Consider the following 21,172-nt stretch of genomic DNA (forward strand, 5'->3'; position numbering starts at 1 on the left):
AGTGTTCTGACAGCTGAAGATGCTATGTTTCCGGTAACCTCAGCTTTGGAAAACACATGACCTTCTACAAAAGGACATAGCATTTAATTACATCTCCAAGTATGGTGGAAATGCAATTTATTGATGTTTTTAAAGTGGCAATAGTGACACCTAATACCTCTGAGCAGCAGCTGTCACATAAAGAATCTTGGCATTTTTACTAAGCTATACAGGCACAATTATAACTGCTGTGCAGAGAGCTAGTCTAAGAATTCTAATCAGTTTTGGCAGTCTAAACAGAAGTCTTAACTTCACATGAGAATAAATCTTAATCTATTCCAATAGATTTGAACAACTGTCAGATATTAAATCCAGTTTTTCTATGGTGCACTGCACAGTTTTTCAGTCGGATTTGCTTTCTTTACAAAAAAAGACCTATTTTAAGCTTTCAAACAGATATTACAACCTTGGTACAGATGATTTAAAAGCGCTTCCAAGTAGGAAACAATTTATTCAAGTCAAAGCAGTTCTCTAGCCTCTGTTATGGAGGTCACCAATCATCATAATGGTTCTTTCTGGCCTTGGAAACTATCAACTAGTTGGACCTTTTCTCCATTTGCCCATCATGAACCTAGTTGTCATGATTGGCTCAAAGCAGCTACCACCTTTCAGTCTAGTTACCTGTCATCTTTAAGCATCATCTACACAAAAAACGAGGTAATCATCATGGATACTATCATACGTTAGAAAATAAATTTTTGAAAACAAAAGGAGGTTTTACCACTGCTGCATGAGACCCACCCCCCCCCAACAAGCTGGTCTCCCACTCTGAAGTCTGCTAAAATAACTTTAAAAACATTCAGGTTAGGTTTTTAAAAAAAAGTTATATTGCTTGTGTAGAGTTGTTTTTCCATGACAGCAGAGGCAAATATTCAAGTCGTCCAGGACAAAAGGTTTACCCAAAAGCCAACAGCAAAGTAAGTATATTTGGACAAGACATGACATTTAAAAAGTATTTATAGAAAGCTTCTCTCCATATTAAGAGAAACAGAAGTCAATAAACTCAAAGGTTATTTTCGTGAACGTTTGTTCTCTGTGAGCAATACCACAAGTCTGTTGCGGAGGAACTTTATATCCTTCGCATATGACTTTTGGAACAAGTCTCTCAGCTTTTTGCGGTACTCCCCCAAAGATGGAAGGTGATAGCAGTCTGGTATGTTCAGGAGGCTGAAGAAGAACTCACTCCACAATTCTGCATTAGGAATCCTGTAAGAGGAAAACAAGCATTTTATGACATCATCATAACAGGACAGTTCAATACATTTAATATGACCTATACAGTGAATTATTCTAGTTACAGAAAACAAATGAGTACTGACTCTTAGAGAAATCCTTGTAAGAGATAAAAATGTGTATTTTCTTGTACAGTGGCACAAGTGCAAGTGTTATGGTGCTTGACTATACAGATAAATTTCCTTGTGGTCCTCTTCCACGTACTTCTTTAGCAGGCCAATATTTTCATCCCCCAGGAACATATAGCCTGGGATATTTGTAGACCTTATTCCTTAGACAAAATAATGCAATGTAACTAAGCAATGTGTTACAAAGAAGCCAGTTAAACTTGCTGATTAATGTGCTGTCACGTCCTAAATCTATTTATTGTATAGGTTCCTTAACTTTTTGGAATCTGGCACATCCACTGCTGAAAAGCAAGTATGTATAAAAGTACGTACTTATTAATGATGTGATTACATAATTATTTCATAATTATAAAATTACAAGAGATTTATATAAGCAAACACCACATCTATGCAAGGGCAAGATTAGAAAGGCCAAGGCACAAAATGAGCTCAAACTACCTAGACACAAAGGGTAACAAGAAGTCATTTTATAAGTATGTTAGAAGCAAGAGGAAGACCAAGGACAGGATTGGCCCACTACTCAGTGAGAAGGCAGAAACAGTATCAGGAAACTTGGATATGGCAGAGGCACTTAATGACTTCTTTGTTTCAGTCTTCACCAAGAAGGCCGATGCAGAAATGCCTAACATAATGCATGCTAGTGCGAAGGGGGTAGGTTTAGAGGATAAAATACAAAAAGAACAATTTCAAAAAGTTACTTAGAAAAATTAGATGTCTGCAAGTCACCAGGGCCTGATGACATGCACCCTAGAATACTTAAGAAGCTGATAGAGGAGATTTCTGAGCCTTCAGATATCATCTCTGAAAAGTCCTGTAAGTTGGGAGAGATTCCAGAAGACTGGAAAAGGGCAAACAGAGTGCCCATCTATAAAAAGGGGAAAAACAAAAAACAAACACAAACAACCCAGGAAACTACAGGCTGGTCAGTTTAACTTCTGTGCTGGGAAAGATAATGAAGCCAATAATTAAGGAGCTCATCTGTGAGCATCTGGAAGAAAATAAGGTGATAACAGCCAGCAAGAATTTGCAGAGAACAAATCATGCCAGACCAATCTAACAGATTTTTTTGACAGGATAACAAGTATTCCAGATAAGGGAGAGGCAGTGGATATGGTATGCCTAGACTTTACTAAGGCATTTGACAGTCTTGCATGATCTTATCAATAAGCTAAGCATATACAACTTAGATGGGGCCACTGTAAGGTGGGTGCATAACCGGCTGTCAGAACGCTCTCAGAGAATAGTTATTAATGGTTCACAGTCATGCTGGAAGGGCATAAAAAGTGCGGTTCCACAGGGATCAGTTTTGGGACTGCTTCTGTTCAATATCTTCACCAATGATTTAGATATTGGCATAGAGAGTATGCTTATCAAGTTTGCAGATGAAACATCAAGATGGGAGGGGCTGCAACTGCTTTGAAGGAGAGACTCAACTCAAAATGATCTGGACAAACTGGAGAAATGGTATGAGGTAAACAGGATGAAGTTTAATAGTGACAAATACAAAGTAGTCCACTTAGGAAGGAACCATCAGCTTCATACATATAGACTGGGAAGCGCCTGACTAGGAAGGAGTACTGCAGAAAGGAATTTAGGGGTCAGAGGGGACCACAAGCTAAATATGAGTCAGTGTGATGCTGTTGCAAAAAAACCAAAGCATGATTCTGGGATCCATTAACAAGATTGTTAGAGCAAGACACGGAGAAGTCATTCTTTGGCTCTACTCAGTGCTCATTAGGCCTCAATTGGAGTATTCTGTCCAGTTCTCGGCAACACATTTCAAGAAAGATGTGAAGAAATTGGAGCAGGTCCATATTAGAGCAACAAGAATGATTAAAGGTCTAGAGAACACAAGATATGAGGGAAGACTGAAAGAACTGGGCTTGTTTAATTTAGAAAAGAGAAGACTTACAGGGGACATGATAGCGGTTTTCAAGTACCTCAAAAAGGGTTACAAGGAGGAGGGAAAAATTTGTTCTGCTTGGCTTCTGAGGATAGGACAAGGAGCAATGGCTTAAACTGCAGCAAGGTAGGTTTAGATTAGACATTAGGAAAAACTTCCTAACTATCAAGGTGGTTAAACACTGGAATAAATTACCTAGGAAGGTTGTGGAATCTTTATCACTGGAGATATTTAAGAGCAGTTTAGACAGACACCTAGCAGGGATGGTCTAGATGGTGTTTTGTCCTGTCAAGAGGGCAGGGAACTGGACTCAATGACCTCTTGATATCCCTTCCAGGTCTGGTGTTCTATGATTCTATGGTACCAGAATGGCTTCCCTCATCAAGTACAATGCCTTCTCAAGCAGCATGTGCACATACAAATTCACTATACTTCATCCTGAAATCAATGGGTTTTAAAGAATCAGGAGGCTAACTAAAGACAGTTTTAAAGCTAATTGTATGTTAGCAGCTTCCCCAGGACACAACGCAGAAGGGAAATCTCTCTAGCCTTCCTACAAAGAGTAATTTTAACTGCGTTTTATAAAAAAAGATTCTCCTGAGGAGTTCTCCTTAAGGTGCAGACACACCAACCTTCTGAAGACTCCCTCCGTTTTCCAGATGCCATCTTCATTTCTCACTTTCATGTAGGTTCCGAAGAGCATGCAGTACACTGTTCCAGCAATTCCAAAGTAATCAGTCTAAATAAAGAGAGACGCATCTATCGTGAAGTCCAGATTAATGGGTTAGCACTATTACTGGGATGTGAGAAATCCAGGTTTTTTCCTGTCAACCTGAAGGAAGAGGATCAATCTGGGTCTTTCATAGCTCGGATGCGTGTCTCAACCGACTGGTAAAACTTCAGGTGGATGGTGGTAGCACCACCAGTTCTGGTGACCAGATTTTAACGGGTCATAATCCATCAGGAAACCCCCAATCACGTCCAATGCTTTTGGTCTAGATCACAAGATATGTTTGTCTGCCTGTCTTCCCATATTTTATGGATCACTCCAAGGTTTAGGCAGGAGACAGGCATCCTGATGCCTATAATGGGGTGGATGTGTATATGCTCAGAGGCAGAAACTTGGAGCTGAGCGAGTGTAGGTACCTAGAGAGTTTAGCAACGGTTTTGTGGATTTCAGTGAACCTAAAACTGGGATTTAGGAGCCTAAGTACCTTTGTGGATTGGAGCCCAAATTTTCAGATTATCTCATACCTGGTAGTTCCATGGTTTCTGTGTCAGCATTTCAATACACTGAAATCCAGATGTCTCGCACTTTCCTGTAAATGCAGTTCCTTCAGGAAAGAGTTTCAGGTCTATACTTTGACCCAAGTCAATGACTGTCAGGCCATGAGAGAGACTGTCTATGTCACAGGTATCGTTATCCAAAAGCCTGCAGTTGAGCAAATTGTTGCCACAATTATTAAACTCCCAATTCAAGAGGTTGGTAGTTTTGGTGCTAAAGAGAAATACTTGCCTTTCTCCAAGTATGAAGTTATCGGGTTTAATATCACCATGAATGATTCCACAGTTGTGGAGCTCTTCCACCATGTGCAGAATTTTCACAGCAAAATAGACCACCAGTGCCTGAGGCATTACTTTTTCAGGAAGCTTTTTGTAAATATTTATGGTGTTCTATGAACAAAAGGAGAGGAGAATGTTTACCTCACCAAAAGATAATTCTATATAACAAAACATTTTTAACTCTATATTTGCAAAATAGCACATTAGAAAATAAGCCCACAAATATTTTTATAAAGCAAAAAGGAAGAATGGATTCCTATGCTTTGTAATGTGTTTTAATTCCTAAAAAGCTTAATATACACCTCTTCAGACCTCAAGTCATAGGAGCTTACCAGTAAAGTTCCATAGCTATATAGCTCACCAACCAATATACTCCCATTTTGGAAGAAGTGAGCACAATAAAACTGGATGTAGAGATGCCGCACACTTGGTTTAAGCCTCTCCATCAGCTGAGATGCTATATAGAACTCCCAAGGATTTGCAGGCTTCTGCACCTGTAACCAAACACTCTGTATGAAATGGGGTTCTCTAGTAGACTGAAAAAGAAAAAAAAAAATCTTCCCATACAATTAGTGACCTGAATGCTTGGGCATTTCTCTTCTTATCTAGACCATGCGTTGTACAGCCATTCAAAGAAGTTATTCGTCTTTTGCAGTAACAGTGGTTCTTTGAGATGTGTTCCCCATAGGTACTCAACCACAGATACGTCTGCATCCCTGTACTGTTGATCAGCCAGCTTTGGTTACAGCATCTGTTCAACCTGTGCATGAGTTGCCCCTCTTTCTGTCCCATGCTCAGCCATGAGGCTAACCAGCACCACACTCTCAAACCCTCACTTCCTTCTATCCCACAGTGTTATGACAAGGACTCTGAATTAGGGTCAAGGAGGGTTGGTGGTGGAAAACCCATAGGGAAGTAACATTGTAGGCTTGGCTGAGCTCTCAGGCTGACAAAGACACCGATGCTAACCATGAGTGGACTGGTCAGATCCTGAGTCAGTAGGGCTGCACTCAATTGGACCCCTTGCAGGGCAGGAGTCAAATCAGCCCAAAATGGGATAGGGAGACTGGGGTCTCCCTGCCACTACAGTCTAGGAAGAGGAAAACTACATAAGAATGTCCATAATGGTTCAGACCAAAGGTCCATCTAGCCCAGTAGCCTGTCTTCCGACAGCAGCCAACGCCTGATGCGCCAGAGAGAGTGAACAGAACAAGTAATCATGAAAAAGACCCCTCTTCCAACATCCATTTCCAACCTCTGACACACAGAAGCTAGGGACACCATTTCCACCTATCCTGGCTAATAGCCATTGATGGACCTAACCTCCATGAATTTATCTAGTTCTTTTGTGAACCCTGTTAAAATCTTGGTCTTCACAACCTCCTCTAGCAAGGAGTTCCCCAGGCCAACTGTACACTGTGTGATGAAAAACTTCCTTTCAAACCTGCTCCTCATTCTTTTATTTGGTGACTCCTACTTATTTTATTATGGGAGCAAATAAATAACTTTTCCTTATTCACTTTTTCCAAACTGTCTTATTTCCTGCCTCTTCGTTTTTTGGGGCATTGGGGATGACAATTGGCAGCTGCCAGAATTGTTTTGTGCCATGCCTGTGCAGAGTGCTTGGGTTCCCTCCAACGTGCCGGGTCAAGCACCACCAGCGCCAGTATGCTTCACAGCAAGAAAGAAGTGCTCTGCATTGGATTTGCCAATCCTCAGTTGGATTGAAGGCGTAGAGCTACCTCTATAAGCAGGATACTAAGCCTTTGCACTTGCTGGAGTTAAGCGATGCTGGAGTCTCTCTCCAGGTGCGAGCCTGGGCAATTTTTTGGGACCCTGGGCTGCCCAGATGCCAGTGTTCCCCTCTCGGCTTTACTAATATAGTCCAAAGGAGAGAATAACCTCTATGTCTGGTACTAGCTCAGCTGCAGGAGTTGCCGGGTCAATGCCACAAGTTGGCACAGAACCGCCTTAGGATTCCCCTCTGGATTTTCTGTCGGGGTTTACTTCCTTAGCCTTGCTCCTCCCCAGGATAACCCACAAGGCAGTGGGGCATGGAGAATGTGGGTAACGATCCCACTACCTCTTGCACCTCCCTGGCACCATGTGTCCCCAAAGCTCCCCATGGCCTGACAACTTCCCCACATCTCTGCTTCCCATCAGCTACCATTAACCCCAGATTCCCCCCTCCCCACCTCCTTGTCTCCCATCCACTCCCATGTCCCCCATCAGCTCTCATCATCCCTAGGTGCCCCTTCCCCCGTCCTCTCCACACCTGGCCACATGCTGCTGCAGCCCCACGTCTTCCAGGAAGGTGCTGATCTCACAGCCCAGCCATGCCCTGGGTCCCTGCCAAAGCTACCAACTCTTCTTCTGGCTGCAGGCCACGTGTGCAGGGATTGCAGGACTGGGCCTGAAAGCCCAGGCCATCTGAGCCGGGCGTGCCACCACCAGCCTCCATGGGCGCCACCATCCACACAGCCGTACCACACGCCCCCAAACCACACGCCCACCACCGACACCCCTCGGTCTCGCCCCCCACCCTCTCCCAAGCCCACTTGTGTCCTGCTGCCCACGCCGCACCCTGGGGGCGGCGGGTCCCTCAGCTTCAGCCAGCAGTTGGGAACGCCGCTGCCGTAACCATCTTGCCACCCCTTACCCCTGTAGAAGTAACTAGCTCCCCCTCTAAACTCCCCTCTCAAAACTCCCTCCTGTTAGCAACCGCCCTGTTCACAAGCTCCCTGGTCACTTGCCAGCAGGGTTTAAAAAGCACTGGCCTTCCTGAGAACCCTTCCCTCTGACTACCGCTCAGCCAATCAGCATGCAGAGTTTAGATTTCAAACCTAAACCTAATCAAGGCTAAGCTTCCAACTGCCAGCCTGAGCACATGGCCTTTCAAACAGACAGCTCAGCACTCCAACACCAAACAAACAGACAAACACTTGCTGGAGTACAAGTGAGAAATTCCAGCTGCCGTCACAGGAGATAAGAAGGAACTGAGGGGTTGGTGGGTGGAAGATGTGCCCAGGCAGACCTGACGGATGATGCTGCTACAGGAAAAATCTTCCAGTTACCATGAATGCACATGCACCTGATTGGAACAGACATGAACAAACACTCGAAGAACCACCAAATTCTTTGAGTAGTGTCCCTACAGGTGGTCCATTGTAGGAAATTCTAGGCCAGTATCCCCACTGAAGGCTGTAGCTTTGAAGCCTTCTCTGTTACAGACAGTAGAACCCTGCTGTCGAATTTGGCATTTGCAGCAGAATTCTCCAAGACGGCACAGTGTTCAGCAGCAGCTTTGCAGATGCCCAAGTACCTGCTCTGCAGATTTCAGCTACAGGGATACCCTTGAAGGCGGCGATGAACAGGGAGACCCATCTCACAGAATGTGTGTGGACTGTGGATGGAGGTGCTAAATTTTGAATCTCGTAAGCGTATAATGAAGTTGGAGAGCCTGAGTTGAACTCACTGTACCTTTAGAGACCACTGCAATAGAGAAGAATCTCAGATTTTCTAAAAACCCTGGTGCTGTCCAAATTGAAGGCCAAGGCTGTTCATACACCAAAAGGAGGGTGGCTTCCCTATTATTCTGATGGGATTTGTGACAAAAGGTCAAAAAGGTGAATAAGTTGGTTCACGTTAAATACAGAAGTTATTTTGGGGATGAACTTCATATTACAGTAAACTCTTTCATATTTTGCATTCTATCATCCAGAACTCTCAAATTACCAGCATTTTAACCGTAAGTAAATTTTAGTTACGTTTTCCATACGTACAATAAAGTGAAAATAAATACACATAAATACAGCAAATACAGTATAAAATACTTGTGGTGTTGGTAAATAAAGTACTCTGTATACATTTTTGTTTGTACCTCAATATCTAATTTTGTTTCTCTTTAGTGTTATGCATTGCTAGGTTTACCTCTCTGTTATCTGGAATAGTTGAGTATCTGGCAACCTCCCAGTCCCAGGGCTGCTAGATATGAAAGAGTTCACTGTAGATCTGAGTGCGACTTTGTCAGGGAAGAACACTTGAGCTGGGGGCGGGGAGGGGGAAGGGAATATGTGCCCTCAGAGCTGCTATCTCCCCAGCCTTCATGAAAATGGCATTCCCGAACACCATCAAGTCAATGGAAAGGTGAGCTAGAGAATAAGTGGCCATGGGTGCAAATGGCATGCTAGCCAATCCTTTTTACACCAGCTAGAGACCCCATTGTGGGTATGACATCGGGGTTGAGGAAAAAAAAGTTTATTATGCCTTTGGGAAACCTCTTTGTAGTTGTGTGGGGTAAAACCGAATACCCTTCTTCCTGCTGATGCATGGTCACTATTACCACTAACTGTACTTTGGACATACCATACTACACAGGGGAGTCCCCATACAGGGGAACAAAGAACAAAGTACAAAAAAGGTTCTCCCCACCCCAATAAATAACAAAGAAAAAAAAAAAAAAGGAGATAAGAAAAGAAAGGGACATTCCAAAAGGTAGCTAATTCTAAGGAAGTTAACAACTGGCTGAGAGAGGTAAGTTCTGCCTCTAGCTAGGTATGGCTGGGAAGAAACTGCCAAGAGTTTGCTGCACAGCACTGGTTAGCTTCATGGCAGAGCACCAGGACGAACGAACACCACTACCAAAAGTTCTCTGGTCAGCAGTGAAAGAATGCAGACATACCTATAGTGGGGCATCCATAAGGGTGATACTTGAAAAAGAGTATTTGCTCAGGCTACTTCCACCTTGCAGAGATTTAACACTACAGATCAGTTCCCTGCCACTGCACGTCCTTGGTGCATGTTAGTTCTTCCATTCTCTCCCTGTTGGCATTGGTAGACTGTGATATGCAAGAGAGCAATCTAAAGGAAATGTCTGGCCTTAAAAAAAACAAACAAACAAAAAAAACTATGACTGACTGATTTTTTGAAAACATGCTCCAACCATTCAGCTCACAGCAATGATTGCTCACGTGGTTAGAAGCTCTAATTTATCTATAAATTGATTTAAAATAAAAGACCAGAAATGGCATTTAAGCCTAATCTAGGCAGTACATCTCTTGCTTCAATCTGCAATTTGTGACAAACCGCCACAGAGGAGGCTAATACAAACACTGAACACAGTTCCCAGTCTGTAGTAAATAATGGAACCAAGGTATTTATGTACTAAAACCACTGTCAGGTTAAAAAAAACCCTGCATTTTAAAACCTTGGTTTTCTTATTCTTTGAAGTAGAGGATACAAAGAAAAGATCCCCCTCTTCCGCAAAATATTCAAGGGCTGGAAAAAAATGCCTTATAACAAATTACAAGAATTCAGTCCTTTTAGCTTATCAAGTCAGCTCTCAATCTTTTTGATTGGAACCGAAGTATATTAAGTAGGAAAAAATAGCAGGTATTGGAAGGCTCTTCTGCTTTGTGGAGAAAGACATAAGAAATGGCTGAAATCAGAGAGTCAATTTATTAGTCAATCGCTTTAAGAAATCCACTTAGTTTCACATCTCAGACTACTAAGGGACCTCAGAGAAAGCCAGCTCTCAAAGTTATATGACAAGCCATTCAGAACCAAAACCACTTACCTTTAGTATTACTTTCTGGTTATTTTTAGGATTGGGTGTGTCCAGGACAGAAGCCTGATAGACATATGCAAAAGCCCCTTCTCCAAGTAAGCAATCCACATGGAATGATTTAGGACCTATGACAGTTTGAGAAGGAGATGAAAGATACAATAGATTGATGAGTTCTGTTATTTACAAGTTTCCTTTTCAGCAAAGCTCTCTAGACAGAATGAATTGGCCAAGCACATTCCAGCAGCACTGTAGCTTGCTGCTTTGGTGTGTTACAAATACCTTACTGTAGTTCTCAATGCACCTTCATGCTGCGCAACAGAAATGAGTTTAAAACTTCAGAAGCCATGTGACACTCTTGTTGCAATAACAATAATACTTTTTAATAGGCATGTGGCAATTTTCTCCACAAAGGGTCATAAGTTTGGATTTTAGTGTATCCATCATACACACACCTGTTGCGAGCTTATTTTATGTATGTTCAGAGGAGGGATGATGTGGCACTGTCAAGGGATGCTGTAAGAGTGCTAAAAGAGTAGTATGCTGAATAATTCCATTTTTTCCACGGTTCCAGCAACACAGCAAGGTCACTATGTCTATAGTTTTTACAGTTTAATTTCAACACTTTAAGGTGATATACTGGTCAAAGCTATCAAATGACAACGTATTAAAAGTTTTGTTTTGTTTTTAAAACTGCATGGGCAGGTATTTTTCCCTCACAGAAAATTATGCAGTTATTTAACATGGGGGCAAAAAAAATGGCAAATAGCAGCATTTTGCAATATACCAATGTATTTTCACATAGCACATTCTTAATTGTTGAAGTATCTCACAAATGATTACAATAATTATCCATATTTTCAGTTGAACCTTGCTAACCAGATCAGTCTCACACGGAAAGTTGTGCACCAATAGCAGTAGATTGTGCTCTCAGTTTGTACCATCTAAGTGGTCAGACGTAAGTGTAAATGAATACTTTATAGGGTGCCTCTCCACTTACAGCCTTTTTTTTTTTTTTTTTTTTTTTTTTTTTTTTAAAATGTACACTGTGGTCTGGTAGAAGGTTTTAATTTGTGACTGCTCGTGTGTGCAGTACTAATTATTGAAGGAGGCAAGAAAGGTACAGAGCCCCAGGAATGTGCCATTTCTCATTCTGAAATTCTAGAGCTACTGATGGTCATCTCACTGCCCCACCAGTTGGAACTGGTAGTTTCCTCCAGACCCACCTGAGCACTTGAGGGGGCAAGTGCAGGTGGGCCTGTGCGGCAGCCACAGCATGCACCCCTTGAAACCAATGCTAGGCTCATTCCCCCAGAGGAAGAGGAGAGCAGCCGGGATGAGGTGCAGCAGAAGATGCAGCACCTGTGTGTACAGCCCATGCAAGCCCCCTGGGGGCTGCTCTGGCATCATGGCTATCTGGAAAGCACAAACTCACAGAAAGCATCTGAGCCCTTCAGTAGTTATGCTGTCCCTCAATGAGGTAGGCAAGCCTCAGAGTGGGCAGGAAACATGAAGCACTTGCCAGCTGTACGTAAGGGTTCTTTCTGACACCTATTCTGCAGAGAAAGTGGCTGGCCAGTCTGGCTGCTCTGTTGACAGAGCAGCTCAACAGAGCAATCCACTTTGCTGTGTGGAGTTAATCTGTCAACAGAAGTTTTGTCAGGAGATCTCTTCCAAAAGTGACTTCTGTCAACAGATTGCTGTAGGTGTAGACATAGCCACCAAGAGGTGGACTGGATAACAAGCTTACGCTGATCTTTCTGACTAGGGCAAGACAGTACAGTTCTGGGGTGCCAGATTGGGTCTTGGGGAATTTGCTGGTGCCTTTATCTGTGCAATTCATGAGTGGCTGAAGAAGCTTTCATGCAATCTAAACTGGGTATGGGGCTCCACATGCTGTTGTACTGAGTGATAACAGTGAGAAAAGGGTTTGCTGTCTATCACCATGCTGGAGAATTAAGGGGAACAGCAGTACACCAGCTCCAAGTTATACCTCTGGAACCCCACCACACAGAATAATAATTCTAACAATATACTTTAGGAGGGAAGTTACAGTGTATAAGAACAAGTCCCTTAAAGCTTACCCCAAAGAAACAAAAAATCTACACTCATTTACAGTGACATAGCTGCATCAAAAAATCCACTTTTAAGGTCTTCAAATAATAGTCATTAAACTAACAAAACACACAAACGTTTCAAAGTGGTAATTTTGACATACTGGTGTGATTGTTTATCCATGCTTCTATGATAACAGCATCATTTGACAGTCTACCTCAGACCTCATCTTAAAGTAGACATAATACACTTTCAAATGACAAGTGGTTATGTAGAGTGGGTTATTAGGTTGACCAAACTAGTGGTATCTGTTTGCCTAGAGCTGCAAGTGACTACTCAATCTAACGTATACTCTATTAGCAGGAACACTAATATTTAAGTCATGCAGCTATGCTGTAATTACGACAACATACCACATCTAAGTTGAAATACGACTATGGTTTCATACAAGCCTTGGATTTCCAGGTTAAGTATTTTAGTGGTTCCCTCTCAGAAGCAGGCAATACCCAAATACAACTTTTAAATGGTCCCAGTATTGAACCCTAAATTCCGTTATTTTTAAACAAACAAACAATCTGGGAGTCATTTTTGGCAGGTTTTCTGAGTAAATGTAGAAGAATTTAGGAATTTTTCTACTTCACAGTTTATCTAAAGCAATTTTCAGACAAAGTGTAATCAATATGTCAAAATGGCAGTTCTTACCCAGTGTTAGTTCAGTTTTCAGTTTGATAGCAGGAAGACTGGATTTCCATTCAAAGGTATTAGTGTAGGTACTCAGTGGTTTAGGTAGCCTTGACAGAAGTCTGTGAATTAAGTCTTTGTCCCAAGGATTTTCAACAATGACTTAATGGAAGGGAGAGAGAGAGAGAAATTGTAGGCTGTATGTAAAACGTGAGTAAATAGAGGAACACATCCACAATCTAATGATAAGCAGGCACAACAGATTATCCTATCATGAACCCTTATGCACGTCTCAGCTTTGATGATTTAGCTGAGTGAAAGAGTTTAACAAACATACAAAAGCTATTGTTACTTGAAAACACAGGCATTAATAAAGCGAAGGAGACAGTTACTAGTTCTGCAATGGTGTTCTTTGAGATGTGTTGCTCATGTCCATTCCAAGCTGGGTGTGCACTGGCGCATGCCCAGTCATTGGAAGCATTTGGCCCTAGCCAGTAGCCATAGGGTTGGTGTGGGGCCCCCTGGAGTGGTGTGGATATGGCAACCGACATATGAACCACCCAACCAACTCCCCACTCAGTTCCTTCTTGCTGACTACTCCAACAGTAGGGAAAACGGGTGGGTTTTGGAATGGACACGAGCAACACATTTCGAAGAACACCAGTTACAGAACAGGTAACCGTCTTCGAGTGATTGCTCATGTGCATTCCAAGTTGGGTGAATACAGGCAACTGTCTAGAAGGCAGGATTGGAGCCTGAAGGGAATGTAGGATGGCTCTGCCTATGGCAACGTCCTCCACTGTATCAATGCATAGTGGGCTGTAAACGTGTGACTTGAGGACCAGGTGGATGCCCTGCAGATGTCCTGGATAGGCACCTGCACCAAATGTGCCACAGAGGACACCTGCACTCTAGTGGAGTGAGCCTTGATCAGAAGACCCCTGGGAGCTTATAACCCCTTGACGCAAATTACTATCCAGGAGGAAATCCGCTGGTAAGAGACCAGAAGTCTTTCATCCTGTCAGCTACTGCCACTAAACAGTTGCTTCACCCATCTAAAGGGCCTAGTCCCATCCATATAGAAAGCTAGTGACCTTCTTACATCCAAGGTATGTAAGCATTGGTCCCTCGCAGAGGTATGAGGTTTTGGGTAAAATACCGGTAATGTCCTGATTAACAGGAAACAGAGACGACACCACCTTCGGTAAAAATGAGGGGTGAGGCCTCAGTCTAAACTTAGCCGCATGAAACACTGTATACCTAGGATCCACTGAAAGTGCTCATGGCTCAGATACCCTTCTGGCTGGAGGTTATTGCCACCAAAACCGTTGTCGTGTAACTCAAACGGCAGGGAACAGGAAGCCAAGTGCTTGAAAGGGGGCCCCATGAGCTTGGCTAACACCAAATCGAGAAACCACATAGAATCATAGAACACTAGAACCGGAAGGGACCTCAGGAGGTCATCGAGCCCAGTTTCCTGCCTTCTTGGCAGGACCAAAGACCATCTAGATCAACCCCAATAGGTGCCTGTCTAACCTGCTCTTAAATATCTCCAGTGATGGAGATTCTACAACCTCCCTAGGTAACTTATTGTAGTGTTTAACCACCCGACAGAAAGTTTTTCCTAAGGACCAATCTAAACCTCCCTTGCTGCACGGGGGCAGGGGTGCTCAAACCTGGCATTTGATTCTTTCTAAACCCTTCAGAAACCTTTTGACTATCAGGTCTGAGAACAGAAGGTGTTGTGTGTCCCGGCTGGAAGGCTGAAATAGCTGCCAGGTGCACGACGGCTGAGGAGAGGGAGAGACCCTCCTATACTAAGCTCAACAGGTAGTCTAAAATTAGCGGGATGGGGGCCTGTGAGGGAGAGTGCCCTCTGTGGGTCACCCACACTGAGAACCTTTTCCACTTAGCCACATAAGCTACTCTCATAGAGGGCTTTCTACCATCTAACAACACTTCCTTTGTGGGATCCAAACAGGCCAGCTCCATATCTCAGCCACGGAGCAGCCACACCATGAGGTGCAGCACCTGGAGACTGGGATGCTGGACTTTCCCTCCTTGTTGTGTCAACTGTTGCGGGTGCATTGACAGGTGCAGGAGGGTAGAGTACCAGTGCTGGCATGCACATGCCAGCATCACCAAGTTTATCAATGCCCTGTCTGACTGAATCTCAAGGAGGAACCTGTGGACTAGTGGAATTGGAGGGAACGCATACATGAGCAGGCCTGACCAGGGAACAACAAAGGTGTCCACCCAGGACCCCAGAGACTGATTGCAGTAAGAAAGAAGAAATGCCCTAAATTTCAGTTTGAGGTGGGAGGCAAACAGATCTACTTGGGGATGGCCCCACTTCTAGAAAATGGATTGAACGACCTCCGGGTGGAGTGACCAGTCGTGATCCATAAAGGACGCGCTGAGCTGGTTCACTAGCAAGTTGTGCACCCCAGCAGGTAATGGGCCTGAAACAGGATGCTGTGCTGTATGCAGAATTCCCAGAGCACCATGGCTTCATCACACAGCAGAAAAGAGCATACACCCGCCTACCCCCACCATTCGTTCACATAATACCTTGCCGTCGTGTTGTGCCAACTGACATGCAAGTCCCATCAGATTGGCCCTGAAGGTCTCTCTCACAAATCTGATGGCCCTGAGCTCCCTCATATTTATATGGAGTTGAAAGTCTGAATCACTCCATATAGCTTGTGTTTGGAGCTGACCCAAGTGTTACACCCAAGTGAGCTCCCAAACCCCCGGTCCAAAGTGCCTGCTAGTAGGAAATGGAGGGCTGCTGATGTGTGTGTGCACGCACGTGCGTGTGTGAAAGGGACTCCTGTGGTTGGTCTGCTTGTCCAACCACTATTGTAGGGTCAATAGAGTCTGAGGTGGCACTGTAAACACCAAGTCTAAACTGTCTCTTACAGGGCAATACTCCAACAGCCACGGTTGCAGGGGGCGCATTCTCAAACTGGCATGCTGAATCACAAAAGGTGCATGCAGCCATCCAACATAGCAGGCACAGGCAACATCTGACTGTTGTGTTGGGAACTGACAAGATGTCATGGATAACAACCCACATGGTTTGAAACCTGTTGACTGGCAAGAATGCCCTGGCACTCTTGGCATCCAGCTGGACTCCTACAAACTATCAGCTAAGATGGGAGCAATATGGACTTTACCACACTGATCAAGAGACCAAGGTTTATAAACGTTCGTCAAATTAGTTGTACATGCTGAAGCATCTGGTCTCAAGAACGACCCTTGACCAACCAGTCATCCAGGTACAGGAACAGCTGCACCCCTTGCTTGCATAGCTGCATGGCTACAACCGCCATACATTTGATGAAGACCCTGGGGGCTGCAGACAAACCAAATGGCAGTACTGTGAACTGATAATTGTTTGTCTGCCATAAATCTCAGGAGCTCCTGTGAGAAGGGTAAATTAGAATATGGAAATATGCATCTTGTAAGTCAAGAGCAGGCAACCAATCCCCCTCTTCCAGAATTGGGAGTATGAGACCCAGGGATATCATATGAAACTAACTTTTTTTTTTTTTTTTTAAATGAACTTGTTCAGCTCTCAGAGCTCTCTAGAATAGATCTCAACCCCTCCTTGGGCTTTGGAATTAGGAAATAACAGGAGTAAAACACTCATCTCCTGAACCTTGGAGGAACTTCTCCTATGACCCCAGAAACAAGAAGGGATTGTAATTCCTGCCGTAGCAGGATCTTGTGAGATGGGTCCCTGAAGAGGGACAGAGAAGAGGGTTGGGAATAGGGGGTACAAAGAAATGAATGGCGTAACCCCTCTGTACCGTACAACGGACCCTCTGCTCTGTGGTGATGCTGCATCACATAGGGTAGAAAGGGGATAGATGGAATGAAAAAAGGGGGGATGCTACAATGAGTGTGACTGGCTCAACACTCCTGACCATGCCATCAAAAGGGTGGCCTGGGGCTCGGTGGGCCTTTTTGATGGCCCTGTGCCTGAGAATGTTGGCCGGAACAGTGCCTGCCTGTCCTGCTCTGCCTTCTGGTACTGTCCCCTCTGCAGCTGCGGAGGGGGGTTCAAGTGCCTGCGCTGATTCGCAGGAGTACGTAGACCCAAAGAATGCAGGACGGCCCTGGAGCCCTTTAGACTATAGCGTCTTTTATTAATTTTCTCTGAGGACAGAGTTGTGCCGTCAAATGGGAGGCCTGGATGGTGTTGGACCTCACATTGTAGGCCTGGGACCTGTAGCCATGCCCCCATGCACATGGCAATTCCCGATACCATAACTCAAGTGGCAGTATCCGCAGCAGAGGGCAGCCTGTAATGCTGCCCTGGAAAAGAGAAGTTACTCACTTGTAGTAACGATGGTTCGAGATGTGTCCCCATGAGTGCTCCACAGTAGGTGTCTGGCTTGCCTGGCGCTGCAGATCGGAATTCTTCTAGCAGTTTCCACTGGATCACACATGCGCTGATGCGCGCCGCTCCCTTGCGCGCCCTCGGTCATGTGCACGATCTGGTCCCCACCAGTTCCTTGACCAACCACCCCGGATGCTCCTGACAATCACCGGACAGAGATCCGAAGCAGGGAGGATGGGCAGGTAGTGGAGCACCCACGGGGACACATCTCGAAGAACCATCGTTACTACACAAGTGAGTAACTTCTCTTTCTTCTTCGAGTGGTCCCCGTGGGTGCTCCACAGTAGGTGACTACCCAGCAGTAACCCCAAGTAAGGAGGTGGGTACTCGATTCATGTACAGCTTGCCCCCGAGAGAACTGCTGTCGACAGATGGGTATCCTCATCGAACACCCGATGCAGGGCATAATGCTTGGCGAAGGTGTCGTAGGATGACCAAGTCACTGCTCTGCAAATGTCTTTCAGCGTGATTCCCTTAAAGAAAGCCGTTGATGCCGCCACCACTCTAGTGGAGTGAGCCCTGGGCGGGGCTAACAAAGGGGTCTTTCGAAGCTCGTAGCACAGTTTTATACAGGACACAATGTGCTTTGAAATTCTCTGGGAAGAGAGGCCTTCCCCTTTTGACCTGGGAGCGAGAGACACCAGAAGCCTGGCTGTTTTCCAGAAGGACTTGGTTCTGTCTATGTAAAAGGCCAACGCCCTCCTCACATCTAGGAGATGCAGGCGCACCTCCTTGCTGGAGCTGTGAGGCTTCGGGTAAAACAAGGGTAATACTATTGGTTCGTTAAGATGGAACTCCGAGGAAACTTTCGGAACGAAGGCTGGGTATAACTGTAAGATCACCGCCTCCTTTGTAAGCTTAGCGCAGTGCGAACACTTCTGGGTAACATGGGACTCTCCCAGGCAACGAATGCACTCACTATGCCCCTCAGAGGCCGGCATAGCCTCGCAGCATGACACTCACTTCTTAAACCCCGAGGAAGCCATCGCGGTGAGTCTTTACTGTTAATAGGGTACTTAGATGCCACTCAGTGCGTTCTACAACCCAAACAACATTCACGGCCTTCAGGGTAGCAGACGGCTTTGTCCGCCCCTCTCTCCTCCATTTCTCTTCCCTCTACTATTTTGTATGTTTGTTTTTTTTTTGTATAATAGTAAAAACAACGAGCTAACAAGTAAAACAACTATCTTATCTGTCTCAGGCTTTAGAGCCAGAGCAGATTCCGTCTGCAGCCGTTGGCGGTTGAGAAGGAACCGGAGGGGACCAGATCGTGCACATGACCAAGGGCGTGCAAGGGAGCGGTGCGCATCGGCGCATGCGCGATCCAGTGGAAACTGCTAGAAGAATTCCAATCTGTGGCGCTGGGCAAGCCCGACACCTACTGTGGAGCACCCACAGGGACCACTTGAAGAACCACCAAACTTGTTTTCCTCCACCACTGAGGTGAAGCCCTATTTGGCTTTGCCTAGTTGGCACCTATTCCGAGAACCTGGAGAGAGCACTAACGGTGTTGTAAGCATATCTACTAAGCAGGGTCTGCTGGTTAGTGATTCTTAACTGTAACCCATCCAGCAAGCAAACTTTCCTCCCATACAGGTCCAAGTGCTAAGTATTGCTGTTTTTTGGGGATGGATCCTGGAACCTTTGGCACTCTGATTTGCAGCATCTACTATAAGGGAGTTGGGCGGGTGGGCCAGGGGGTGGCAGTGAGTGAACAAATGTTCATTGTCCAGGGATAGGACAAAATATTCTCTCTCATTCCTATGGACCATAAGAATAGTGGAAGCAGGGAAGCCAGACCATTTTTGCCATGGTGGTAACTGTCTCAATGGGTAGAGCCACCCTGGTAGGTCCTGCAGGGTACAAAATGTCTGTGACTGGGTCTCTCTCACCACTCACCTCCTCTGCCTGGATCCCTAAGTTCTGGGCCCCTCTCCTAAAAAGCTGCTGGAAAGCCCTGCCATCATCCAATACAGGCAAGGCTGAAGAGCCTGCTACCGCCTTGTATGGGAAGATGAAGAGGAGAGCCCCATAACCTCTGTCTGGAAGGGGAGGGTAGCTGGGCCCTGTCCCTGCAATTGACTCCCAGAAGACACTACTGGGAACCTGGGTGGCGCCGTACTTGGCCAGCAAACTCCATGGCTGGCTGCTGCTATAGGTCCTCGCCCTTGGGCCCTATCAGGTGCTTGAGCTGGCCCGAGTCTCCGGCCCCAGTGGTATCGGCATCATGCTTGTAGGTACTGGTGGAATCCAGCCCTGTTGTGATGGGGCCGATGACGGCACTGAGGTCGATGCCGATGAGAGGCAGCCAGGTCTTGCTGCTGTTCTGGTGGGGGAAACCACCCAGTGACGCCAATGGCGTTGAGCTTGGAATTGGCAGAGACCCCGGAACCCTGGATGTCACTCCTATGGCTTGAGTCTGCGCTTTGTGAAAGGCCCATGGGGTCCAAAAGAGCCACTGCTGAGCACTTTGTGAAGCCAGCAACCCAGCCATATGGTCCCAATAGTGGCTATGGTATCTGTGATGGCTGTGGCGGGACACTCTTGTGCTCCCACTGTGGCTGGAGGTCGAGTAGAAGGAGTGACCAACTCAGACACTGAAGACCATGGTGGAGTTACCAAATATCAGTGTTAACCACAACCTCGAGGACAGTGCCTGCGCTGGAACATAAGGCACCTGGAACTGGCCCACCATCGCTCCTTGATGGGATGGCACTGGACTGTTCAGCATCAAATGCGATTTTGAGGTCACTGCCAGAATCGGCACCAGCATTACGTCCATGTGCATTGGACGTTCCTCTGTCTCAGTGCTATGACACCAGTCCTCCATAGATGCAAAAGGACCCGGCAATGTCATCTGTAATAGTCCTTGGGCCACTCGAAATGCCTCCAGCATTGAGGGCAAGTCCAGAGAATGTGAGCTCCCGCTCTGCACCAGCTTCAACATACGCACCTCCTGTCCCTTGGGAGGGCATGATGGAGCCGTGGACTTGTAGCCATTGCACTTTGACGTTGGTGACCCATGCTTCTCGTGCTTCCTCCTCTTCTTCAGCACCAGAGATTGACTCCTATGGCATCTCAAGGGTGATGGTGCCTGCACCTGCTCCTGGTACCAGGAGTCCTTAGTCAGCACTGCGGTGGCTGGTACCGGTGCACTCTGCACAGAAGAGGCTCCACTTCCAGCTCCCACTAGGGACTCCTGGTGCTGAAGTGCTGCTTCCATTAGGACGACTTTGAGGAGCTGGACCCTATCATTCAAAGTCCTTGGCTTAAAAGCCTTGCAAATTGAGCAGTGGTCGCATGTGTGTCCTTCCCCCAAACAAGTCACACACGCTGAACGGGGGTTGCTCTTGGGCATATATTTGCCACACACTGAACAAGTCTTAAAGCCTGGAGAGCCTGTTTCAGCTCTCACAAGATGGGAGAATTAGTTACCTAACAATAAAACTGTTTACACATACTTAAGAACTGACTGACCGTGTGGCAAGAAGGAGCTGAGCAGGGGGTGGGTCAGGCAGTGCATGTACTGGCCACCATATTGGCGCCACTCCAGGGGGCACCGCACCAACCCCATGGCTCAGGCACAAACTTCCAATGAC

The 21,172-nt window shown here is 45.6% G+C and overlaps 1 protein-coding gene across 1 annotated transcript in view; it reads right to left on the minus strand.

The window, feature by feature from the left end:
• Nucleotides 1–973: 973 nt before the first annotated feature.
• BUB1 (BUB1 mitotic checkpoint serine/threonine kinase) overlaps nt 974–21,172 on the minus strand; it is a 46,473-nt gene continuing 26,274 nt past the window's right edge. Inside the window, exons 19-25 of the mRNA XM_074989213.1 lie at nt 13,187–13,327; nt 10,442–10,557; nt 5,199–5,360; nt 4,820–4,977; nt 4,558–4,735; nt 3,936–4,042; nt 974–1,245 (exon numbers count right to left, since the gene is read on the minus strand). Of these exons, the coding sequence (XP_074845314.1) occupies nt 1,050–1,245; nt 3,936–4,042; nt 4,558–4,735; nt 4,820–4,977; nt 5,199–5,360; nt 10,442–10,557; nt 13,187–13,327 (1,058 nt within the window). The 3' untranslated portion in view covers nt 974–1,049. The remainder of the gene's footprint in view (nt 1,246–3,935; nt 4,043–4,557; nt 4,736–4,819; nt 4,978–5,198; nt 5,361–10,441; nt 10,558–13,186; nt 13,328–21,172) is intronic.

This window comes from Carettochelys insculpta, chromosome 3 (assembly GCF_033958435.1).
Source record: "Carettochelys insculpta isolate YL-2023 chromosome 3, ASM3395843v1, whole genome shotgun sequence".
NCBI lineage: Eukaryota > Metazoa > Chordata > Testudines > Carettochelyidae > Carettochelys > Carettochelys insculpta.